Source organism: Erigeron canadensis, chromosome 5 (genome assembly GCF_010389155.1).
Source record: "Erigeron canadensis isolate Cc75 chromosome 5, C_canadensis_v1, whole genome shotgun sequence".
NCBI classification, from domain to species: Eukaryota; Viridiplantae; Streptophyta; class Magnoliopsida; order Asterales; family Asteraceae; genus Erigeron; species Erigeron canadensis.
Genome location: NC_057765.1, coordinates 25634284 through 25646368, shown reverse-complemented (window position 1 = coordinate 25646368; position 12085 = coordinate 25634284). Strand labels below are relative to the sequence as shown.

General features: G+C 34.7%; 2 protein-coding genes across 2 annotated transcripts; one reads left to right on the top strand and one right to left on the bottom strand.

The window, feature by feature from the left end:
• The first annotated feature begins 1796 nt into the window (after window positions 1-1796).
• On the top strand, window positions 1797-6484 carry LOC122599616 (LL-diaminopimelate aminotransferase, chloroplastic-like). Its single transcript, XM_043772149.1, has 10 exons — window positions 1797-2015; window positions 2124-2206; window positions 2547-2614; window positions 2728-2844; window positions 2947-3009; window positions 4313-4417; window positions 4616-4666; window positions 5214-5534; window positions 5623-5829; window positions 5951-6484. Exons 1-10 carry the CDS (start codon window positions 1912-1914, stop codon window positions 6242-6244), a joined length of 1413 nt encoding a protein of 470 aa, XP_043628084.1. The 5' UTR covers window positions 1797-1911; the 3' UTR covers window positions 6245-6484.
• Window positions 6485-6994: 510 nt separating this feature from the next.
• Window positions 6995-9025, bottom strand: LOC122599615 (L-type lectin-domain containing receptor kinase IX.1-like; the record flags this gene model as incomplete). The annotated part of the gene is made up of 1 exon (XM_043772148.1): window positions 6995-9025. A coding segment is annotated over one exon (2031 nt), but the record flags the coding sequence as incomplete, so codon positions are not given.
• Window positions 9026-12085: the final 3060 nt, after the last annotated feature.

Here is a 12085-nt window from a genome sequence, read left to right as displayed (position 1 = left end):
ACCTATACATTAAGTAAGTCACTATGAGTTTTTCTTAACTCATTTCATTCACAAAACTAACCAAACTCATAATTCAACCATCATATATGGTGTTTGGCTTTCAAGATCATTTTCCATAAAAATTTCCCATAATTCTTACAATATAAAAAAATTTGGCCAAACACTCTAAACAATACTTTCACCAATATGGGTTCACCATCAAAACACCATTTTCATCTTCCCAATTTTTCTCATAACAAACTCATTAGGGTTCTAACAAATTCTCAAACTTACAAAAATCCCAATTTATTTAAAATTCCCAATTTCAAATGGGAAGAACCCTAATTTCAATAATCAAGAACCCTAATTTTATAATTCAATAATTAGGAAGAATTCTAACCTCAAAGAACAATCAACAATATAAAATCTCCCATTTTCCTCCTTTCTTCTTGTAAATTTCAGCCACCACCAAGGTACTATAAACCCTTAATTGTATAAGTTAATTGAATTAGGAGGATGGATTTCATGTATTATCTTTGTGAATTGAAAAATGTAGGAAGAATTAGTGAGAAAAGGGAATTTGAAAGGAGATTAGATGAATAATATGAGTCATCTCAACAAAGTGGCCGGGCATCCCCTTTTCATGCCACGTTTTTCTTTAATTTAAGTGGGTATTATACCTCCTAGCTACTAAAGTTCCAACTAAATTAACTTCTTATCTCAAAACAAAATACTAGGAAATTAATTTAATGTTAAAACCATGATAAGGGTTAATTTTCTATTATCTTAAAATATTGGAGTGTTACAATTAATTAAGTTTTTTAATTGGTTAATAAGTGGTTAGGTCAGTAGTATTTTAGTATATATACAATAATATAAAGAAAAGATAAAAATAAATGATGATATGTGCTATCAAGAGTTAATTGCAATATTGCTTCCTATAGTTTTTACATTTTAGCAATGGGGACATAGGAGTCCCTTTTCGAGTTCATTAGCAATGACGACCCCTTTTATCTTGTATGAAAAAACGGTATTGCCACGTACAGTCTTGACGCTATTCACTGACGGACCTGTTAAAAAGAGACAAATATTGCAAAAAAATATCAAAATAGGGACCATCATTACAATGATACTTGAAAAAAACCCCATTGCTAAAGTGTGTAAACTAGGAGTGTTGATTGGTCGAGTTATTCGGGTTATATGGGTTGAGTTATTCGGGTTTGAGCCATGCAAAATGTGACCCATAAACCAAACCGAATAGAGATTCGGGTTTCGGGTTATATCGCTTGGGTTGGGTTTTGGGTTAAACCTGAATTAACTATTTGAAAATGTTTTGAAACAACTACAAAAACTTCCAATTTACACAAGAGGGACACTTGCCCAAATACCTGTACATTATAATACTTTAGCTACATACCGTTCCAACATACGAGTTTTGAAATAAATCATTAGAAATTTAGTGAGTAATTGTTTATATGTTATCAATTTATTTAGTTAGGTGAAGTTTTATAATTTATCATAAAATCCAAAACCATATTGAAACGAAATATATAAAACATATGTTTTGAATCTATCTGTCCATCAGATGAGACTAAACACTAGTTTACCTGATAACCAAAAAGCAACCGTATTAATTTAATCTATACATATATTGTTTATCTATTTATTATTTAACGTATCATAATCAATATTTTGTTGTTTAGGATACGTACAAGACTATTATACGGCGAGGTTTTTTAGATATCATCCACTTTGAAAAGAAAAAAAAAACGTAAAAAAAAAGAGACATCTTAGTTAACTAGGCCACTAGGGTTGTAGGGTTTCATCCCTTCCTTAACACACTCACTACCAACTCCCAAAAACGAACTACTTGTTCCACTCCAACAGAATATCCTTCCTTCCTTCCTGATATAATCAATCAAATTACACACAATGTCTTCACTTCTTCACAATCACCTCACAAGTTCTTCTTCTTCTTCTTCACTTTCTTCATCCACCTCCTCATTTTTCGCTCAAAACAGTTTTGATGCTGTCAGGTTTTATTCATCAATCTATCTTTACTTTTACATTTAAATTAAATACAAACAATGATTACCGGTCGTTAATTTTTTAATTATTATTATTATTATATGTTTGTTTTGCAGAAGTCAGATAGTAAGTGTTGTACCTTCTGCTAAAAAAGCTGGTTTTTGTAAATGTGTTGCTACTTCCCCTCCCGAACACACCGGTATTTTTCCGCTTTTGCTTACGTATAATTTTACTGATTGTAATTGTCTAATTGATATTGAGTGTTTCTGTTTGAACTTATATATAAATGTAAATGTATATGTGTAAATGGTTAGGAGAAGGGATATCATTTGTATTTGAATACATTAGCTGTAATTTGGTCATTTTGTAACTTATTAAACATAAGTTTATTATAAAAAGTTTGTTGCTTTATATGCTCTAAATGGGAGAATGGGGCCCATACAAATATTTAGAATAAGCCGGATGCAGGGTACTTTAGGATTTTATGCATTTTCATATTGACATTATATTGGCTTAGCTGTGTTAATATTATTATATAGCTTACAAGACGAAAGTGTCTCGCAATGGGAACATTGCTAAACTTCAAGCTGGCTACCTTTTTCCGGAGGTATGTATGGTCTTTTCAGATGTGGCGCTTTTTAGTTTCGAATACTCTGATAATGTTGCTCATTTTGTTTTTCGATATGAGATTTTAAAGGGTTATCGTCTACTGAATTGCAGATTGGTAGAAGGAAGGCTGCACACATGCAAAAGTATCCTGATGCACAAGTGATAAGCCTTGGAATTGGTGATACCACCGAGCCAATTCCAGAAGTCATTACGTCTGCCATGGCTAAGGTATGATTGCAGTCGGCAACTCTTCCTTCCCTGTAATCGGATAAAACGAGATTATGGATTAAGAAAAATGAGATGATGCTTTTTCATTTTTCTGTTTGGCAGAGAGCACTTGACTTATCTACTGTTGAGGGTTACAGTGGATATGGAGCTGAACAAGGTGAAAAGGTATGCATACTTGACATCCTTCTTTTCTTTTTGGTAAGCAGGATGAAACTGCAACAAATTTTATGTTCAATAAAATAGATGTACTTACTAGATATAATAGTCAGATTCTTAAAGAATAGAAAACATATATACTCAGGACATGCACCAGTCCCAGACCGAAACATTCCAATACCAAGATCCAACCTAAGTAGTCTTTTTAACCTTCAAATTTGGTATTTCACCTAAGCTTGTTTTCTATGAACTGGGGGGAATTTGCTGAAACAATAAAATGAAAATTAGTAGCTCAACATCTGAACGTTTCCTGCTAGAAACTTTTCTACATAAAATAGAGCAGCTCTGCATTCACCTAGGGAGAAAGTATTAACATAATCGGGTAATCAAAACCTTCCTCAGAGTTGCATATAGTACGCTTATGACTCACCTCAGTGCATGCAATCCTAAAGATCACGAGCTTTGCATCCGAAGCTGCCTGTACAATCACAATATCTAACCTAAGTGAGAGGCACAGGACTTGGGTTTTGCCTCCTAACAGCAACCGATGTGTTTGTACCCCAGATATACATAAATGAATGATAACATTCCGTGGGTCATAATGCTTGGGGCTCATCCAAGTGGACCTGTAAAGTTCCAGATTACTGCAACCACCATCTTTGATTATGTAAATCAACGTGATACTCTCTTACTCTGATAAAAAGAATTTAGATCTTAGGAAACCTGGAATTGATAGTTATATAACACTAGTGTTGAAACTGCAGCACATCACAAATATGAAGCATCGTCAGCTAAATATATCCATTTGTAATCGTACCAACATTGATATTTTCAATATGTAGATATACTCTTTATATCTACCAAGAGCCACTACCAAAAACTTGTAATAGGCTAGGGTTGATAAATAATGCTACACATCTAAAATCTTTAAAATGCTCAGAGGACTAGGCGAAACAGATTGATAATCCCGCACTATGATTCCATTTTTACATGGAACATGTTACTTATAAACTGTACCAAAACTCCCACATGTAATTTTTTCTGACAGTTTAGTTCTATACCGAAGTGTTAAATGCCCCATTAAAACTCCCTTTAATTTGATCTAGCACCATCAACTATAGTTATGACGAAAAGCAATTATATAAAATTATATTAAATTGGTGCATATATGCTAAGGTTTTGGAAAATATTTTGTTTACTGTATTAGTTTTATTAACACATGTTTATCAGTTACTTGTGTTGGGAGTAAGAACACCAATCGTACATCCATTACAAATTTATCATGCAATGATACATGTCTGTTATATGTTAGGAACTGAGAGCTCGTCTTGCTTCAACGTTTTATGGAAACCTTGGAATAGAGGAAGATGACATTTTTGTATCTGATGGTGCAAAATCTGACATTTCTCGCCTTCAGGTCTGGGTTTTGTTTTACACGCTGGTTTGTTATTTGTGTATTTGATTCTTCTTAATATAAGTTTTAAAGTAGGATCCTCTTTCTAACCTATTATTCTTTTTTGTTAGATCAATATCATCTATATTTTGTTACCATAAAAGACAAGTATCATTTGCGTTTGAGTTGTAACATCTACTTATGTTGATTCTTTTCTTGCAGGTCTTATTTGGGTCGAACGTTACTATGGCAGTGCAAGATCCATCATATCCGGTAGCCCAGTTTTAGTTTTGAGTTAATTGTTTTGATTGGTGGTGGGCTGGTGGCACTTTCAAGGAATGAGTTGATTGGGGTATGTTTTACAATGGGTCACATGGGTAAAAAAATCAGCAAAAATATAATTGAAAATTTAAAGTCATTTGGGTCAAAACTTATTTTGGAGAAGTGTTGGGTCAAAAGTTTACTATGTCTATTTACAATGCATAAAAACTCATAAATCATTTAATTAGGAGAGATTATTCTTGAAATAAGTTTCTTATCATATTTGACCCATCAACTAAATTTCTAATTTTCAAAATAAATGATCAAAAAGTGTTTTGGGTCAACCTGGTTCGACCAGTTTTGAACTATTCGTCTATACCAAAGAGTCCATTATGCAATCCTATTGAGCCACATCGAGTTTTGACGCTTAAAGGGCACTTGGTTCTGCCGCTGTACTTTTTTACACTAGCAGAAACATGAGATGTAAAAAGGGAAGAATTTTTGCTAGTTGCTGCAAGGTGTACTTGTAGCTGATTTTCAATCTTTATTTATTTGTTAGGCTTATGTAGATTCAAGTGTCATTATGGGTCAGACAGGACAGTTCCAAAAGGATGTTGAGAAATTCGCAAAAATTGAATACATGAAATGTACTCCGGAGAATGATTTCTTTCCTGATTTATCTAAGGTTTCTCGAACAGATATCATATTTTTCTGTTCACCTAACAACCCAACGGGTTCAGCTGCATCAAAAGAGCAGCTAACCCAGTTAGTAAAATTTGCCAAGGACAATGGGTCCATCATAGTTTATGATTCAGCATATGCCATGTACGTGTCAGGTGACACCCCTAAATCCATCTTTGAAATTCCCGGAGCCAAAGAGGTACGATTAAACCAATCCAAATGAATTGTCATTTGCTAATTCAGTTATTCAACTTTATTCAATCAATTCTACTAAATGGAGTGTGCAGGTAGCAATTGAAACAGCATCTTTCTCTAAGTATGCTGGATTTACGGGTGTTCGTCTTGGCTGGACTGTAGTCCCAAAAGAACTTAAGTTTTCAGATGGATTTCCTGTGGCCAAGGACTTTAACCGCATTGTCTGTACTGGTTTCAATGGTGCATCAAACATCGCTCAAGCTGGTGGCCTTGCATGCCTTTCTCCTGAAGGTCTTAAGGTCAGTTTATGATGGTAGCTCTATTACTGCAGCTTTCTTTGGTGGTTCATATCATTAATGTTATATTCTTTCTTTTTTTGAAAAGCTGTTTACATTATTAATGCGTTTTCAATTCTTGCAGGCTATGCATGATGTCGTTGGGTTCTACAAGGAAAACACACAGATTATAGTGGATACATTTACTTCACTAGAGTTTAAGGTATATGGAGGAAAGCATGCCCCGTATGTGTGGGTTCACTTCCCAGGTCAAAGATCATGGGACGTGTTCAGTGAAATTCTTGAGAAGACCCATGTTGTGACCACTCCTGGTAGCGGTTTTGGACCTGCTGGTGAAGGGTTTGTTAGGGTCAGCGCCTTTGGACACCGGAACAATGTGTTGGAAGCCTGCCGGAGATTCAAGAAACTCTACAAGTAAGAAAAACGAACCCGTCTACTACCATCCAGGTTTTGTAGCTCTAAACTGTTCCATAATCTTAGCATTGCCATCGCCATCGCCTTTTTATTGATTTTGTGTTACTTCAGAATAATGAAAGATGCTTAATTTTTGTAGAGCTCAAGATGATTGAGACTCTACAGATATCTATTGTTTTTAAGTGGTTCTTGTATTTTGAAAATGTGGAACATGAGTACTATCTGAATGTTTTTTTAGATGTTACACCTGAATCTCTTTCTCGTTGTTTGTTAATCACTTGATTTTAAGTATAAGATCAATATTGTGATAGCATATGTTTTTTAAACTGATGTAACACATTTTTTTGAATTTATACAAGATTAGACAAAGTGTTTTAGGTAAAAAAAAAATGACCGGCCCGATAGATTTGGATATGTACCAAAAGGTTACCCTTTTGACCCATTACACAACATGTGCGTCGTACTTATTTTGCCACTCGCAGTAGAAAGTAAAAAATTGGTTGTTTTGCAACACCTCATATTTTACGTTACTCATATGTCACAAAACAAATATCAAGTAATACTCCATTACTCCCACGTCCCACCTGTGATGCACAAAACAGACCATGTGATCTAAAAGAACATGAATTCATGGAAACACAACCTGATAGATCACCCAACAAATACAATATAATGAGATAAATAACTTAGATTCTTTTAGCATATAGCTTTTACATACAAAGAATACAACCTGATATTGCAGAAAAACTAATAGTTACTTTGTTGAGTCTGTGTTATATCCATAGCTTGAGCTCTGTGTGTGGCTGCATTGTGAAGACATGGTGAGGTTTGTGAAAGGGGTGAAGTAAGTTGGCACAGGCATTTTTGATGGCAGGCTGGGCAAGGGAGACTGAAAATTAAGAACACTGATTGCTTGCCTAATTGTTGGACGGAAAGTGTTGTCGGGATGGGCACACCAGAGCCCAACAATCATCAAACACTCCATTTCTCTTTGATCGTAATCTCCCATTAGTCTACTGTCAGCTGCTTCTAGAATACGACGCTGCCCGTAAAGATCCCAAACCCACTCCACCATTCTTATCTGACCTTTTGCAGCCTTTAGATCCATTGGCTTCCTTCCGCATGCTATTTCCAGCGCTACGACTCCAAAACTGTACACATCTGTTTCTCTACTTGCTTGACCTGTCATAACACACTCTGGAGCCATGTAGCCCATGGTTCCAGCGATGACAGTGGTCTGTGAACCCTTGTCATGGTCAACAAACCTAGCTAGCCCAAAGTCACCAAGTTTTGCATTGAAACTTGAATCCAACATAACATTGCTTGACTTAATGTCCCGATGCACCACACATTGCTCCCATTCTGCGTGCAAATATAGCAGTGCCGACCCCAAACCTTTAGCAATCCCATACCTTATGGGCCATGTTAACAAGCTTTTCCCGTGAAATAAATGCAAGTCCAGACTACCGTTTAGCATGAATTCGTACACCAGAAGTAGCTCTTTTTGTTCATGGCACCAGCCGACTAGTTGCACCAAGTTTCTGTGTCGTAATCGGCTAATGGTTTTAACTTCTGATGCGTATTCTTTTATTCCCTGGTGAGACTCCCGTGACACCCTTTTGACTGCAATGTATGAGTCCATTTCTTTCACAAAACCTTTATAGACCCCACCAAAACCACCCTCCCCAAGCTTTTCTTGCTCGGCAAAGTTACCAGTTGCTCGAGCCAGCTCTTTGTATGAAAACTTTCGTGCTCCGGTACCCTTTTCAAATTCACTATCCAGCACGAAAGTATCATTTTTGGTTTCAAATCTTTTCTTCTTGTTTCGCAGTATAAATAGCGCTAGACCAATCCCAACTAACATAACACACCCAATCACTAAACCAGTCACTAGCCCTACGTTATTTTTTTCTGAATTGGGTCCGGGTCCAGCCCTTGGACCAGGGCTACCAACGGTCCCTGGGCCTGGGTCCATCATGTTTTCATTGATACCAAGACTTGAACTAAAGTTCCATGAGTAAATACTGTGTATAACTTCAGTGTTCCCTGTTGCACCAGAAAACCCAAATGTAACCCACTCTGGCAAGTTCTCCTTTAAATCAACGATGTAAGAAATCCGCTGGTACTGACGTCCACTCCTACCAAAACCCGTGAATACGACACTAAGGTTAGACGAACTAGAATCATACCTAATAACTGCGTCATATGTTTCGCCTTCTCGAATCCTACTCCGCCATGTCAAGTTCCTTACAGACTCCATGGAACTGATATCAATTCCAACATGTTCATTTTCTGGGTCCCACTTGTTCTGGAAAACATCAAATTCAACAGCAACAAATGGGTTGCTAGTAGAGTTCAATGTCTGATCATCACGAGTAAGCCCAAGCGTTCCACTACTTGTGACATTATCAGGAACCGTAGACCCATTTGGTGCAAGAAAGAAAGCAAGCCCATCGCCATACTTTGAACTGTTGAGAGAATTGATGGTGAAAGTGAACCGAGTGGAGAAATCAGTGCACTTCTGTGTGGTATTGTCCCAAAGATGCAAGGGTTCTGAATAGGTGGCACGACCAATGCTAACCAACGCACTAACGTCACGTTGGTTTGTAGTGAGTTGAATTGCATTGTTTGAAGGATAAGCATCTCTTTCGTATTTAATATCACCGTCGTTTGGGCTGAAACCAGTTTTCTGAAACGATAAAGGGGCAGCATAAGGAAGTGTGAGGACGAGAATGGCGGTACTGATGATGAGTGAAAGGGGAATGGAGGTAGCAATAGCCATGATTGGGAGAAGGTTCAGAAGAGGTATAAACCATTGATCATATTGTATTTGTAAGGATTAACCTGCAACCCTTAACCTGGTCCAACTATTGATCAAAGGCAATGCTGTTATTTTATTGTCAGGTTAGATATAGTTTCCAATGAGGCCGGCCGAAGTAGTACTTCATATTTTTCAATATACAATAAATCTTAATCATTTTGCTTAAATATTAGTCGAATTTATCAAAGTTTCGAAGTTGTATGTTACATCTGTTCAAAGTAATTATTTCTAGTAAATTAGAAGTTCATTTGAACCTTTTGTTAGAATTAGAATTAGAATTAGAATCATATGTTTAGTGTCTTATAATAGGTGATGATTTGTACATTATTCCTTTTAAACCGTATCTATACTTCTATTTTCTATACTATCTTATAATTAAAATATCACTCTCTCTCTCTTATGGTGTTAAATGTAACTATGCGAATGTACAAAATTGTCTCTTTATGCATTTCTATCTAAACCACTCTCACACTCCCACCTCAATTGATTGCCCTCTTATACTATGTATTTTTTGTTAATGATGACTGCTTTTGAAGCTACGTTATTATCGTGGTATCTCGCTTAATTGATTGCCCACTTATACTGTTTTCGGTAATCACGACATCAAACGCACTGTGAATGGTATCCGCTGCAACGCGCAGGCCGCATGTACCATACTAATAACACCAAACATGCTTTAAGGTGTTCTACAATATAATAACGTGAAATATATTTGGTGGTGTATGGCTAAATTGTGGTGTGCGGATTACCCTCCACCACGTCCAAAAATGCAGAGCTCAAAAATGGAAAAATATTAAACGAGCTGTGTATAGAGAGGCAAGGGTTGAAGGAGTCATATAAACTTGGATTTTTTTTTCTTCATATATGCACTTCGTGTTAATTAAAACAATAAAAGAAATACGATAGAACCAATTCAGAATACATATAAAGTCGAAAATAGCTACAAGATATTGGTAACATCAATCACAATTCATTGTAATTCATATACACATTGATTTAGTCATAATATAATTTATAAACGTCTTTCAAGTATTTGATTGTTAATATAATGACTATTAGAGTAATAGTTTGGGCCAACAAGTGCAAGCTCATGTTACAGTGGAATTATTCATTCTTTGGCATGTTATGTTTGCTATTTTGTGGCAAAGTAATGAACATTGTTAAGTACAATATATATAAGAATACAAAACTACTATACTACATTTTGCAAACCCAGATACAAAAATAATTTATTTTAAGGCTAACTAATCAGGCATGTATGCATGTCAATCGTTTCTTCGTTTAAAATATCATATGAGAATTGGGAATTGGTCGGCTTTGTCTAACAATCTATACATTAAAAAAACAAAATAAAACAAGTACTAAAACTAAGAGTAGTTTAAAACTCTGTTTTCAAAAAGATCAAATAACCATATATCATGACATTTGGAAGACTCATGAAAATGTATATCACCACAAAATAACACTGTCATGACATACTAATACATCTCTATCTATAAAGTTCTTACTCTAGTACGTAGTTCAAAGTAAATGTTTGAGGTTTTGCTCTCTAAAAATCTCATGATTATCATGACATATTGATACATGATCAATTTTAGTTCAAAGTAAATGTGAGAGGTTTTGCTCTCTAAAAATCTCATGATTATCATGACATATTCATACATGGCCAATTGGCCATGTGTGTTTAATAATTAATTTGAAGTGATATCTTGCACTTGTTGAATTGGTTTAATGAAATTTGTCGTTTAAAATTGAACACTAATACATTGTACAATCGTATATCAATTTATTTCATGATACACAAACGGGATATGGGGTTTGCATAGGGGGCTAGTTGGGAGTTTTTTTGGTAAAATCTGTCCATATTATTTTAGCTACAGTACCCCCAACACTAATACATTGTACAATCGTATATTAATTTATTTCATGAAACACAAACGGGATCTGGGGTTTGCATAGGGGGCTAGTTGGGAGCTTTTTTGGTAAAATCTGTCCATATTATTTTAGCTACAGTAACACACAACCCCCCCCCCCCCCCTTCACATAAGGAAGTTGTTTTTTAGTATTTATATTTAATTATTAGAAAAACTAAAAATCAAAAAAAAAAAAAAACTCAATAAACTATTGAGAATAAAAAGCTATTTATATTTTAAATCTTCCGGCACATTATATGTGATCATATCCAACCCTAACCGACCAATACTATCAGTTTAATTAGCACCAATTTTTATCGTATTGAAAATTTTTTTTGCCAGCCCATGATACTCTAATTACAAATTTTTATCGTATTTAAATTATTATTTTTTTGGAGTTAATTGCAAGATTGGTCCCTGTGGTTTGTATATTTTAGCAAGAGGGTCCCTATTTCGTTGCAATAGGGGTCCCTATTTTGAGAACTTTTTACAAAATTGGTCCAAATTTGACGGATCCGTTAAACGTGGTCGTCAAGTGTGCACTTGTGCAGCACGTGTAGGGGGTATTTATGTACTTTTCACCACACAAGGACCCCCATTGCTAAAATAAAAAAACCACAGGGACTAATCTTGTAACTAACTCCTCTTTATATATAAAAAAAAAAGGCTATTGGCCTAACCAATTCTTTATCTAAAAATTTTAGTTAACCTAAAAATTAAATCTACATGTATCACAATTAAAATTATAAATCAAAAAATATAAAACTAAAAAACTTTTAATTATTAATTATATTAATAGTTGTATAAAAAGTTTTATAAAGTTACAATTTTTAAAAATTCATCACTAAATAATTCTTTTTAACTTTTACATTTACATTGAAGAATAAATCTTAGTAAACAATTAACTTAAATATAATTTTTAACATTTTTTATCTTTTCATGATTATTTATTGTTAAATTATCAAAAATATATTTCCACTAAAAATTCTAAAAGTTATAAATACTTCAATGTATGATTAAATTCCAATTCCCATAATAACTTATATCTACTTTCTAATAATATATCAAAGATTTTGTTTTTTAAGGCAAATATCAAATTACTAGTTTGCGT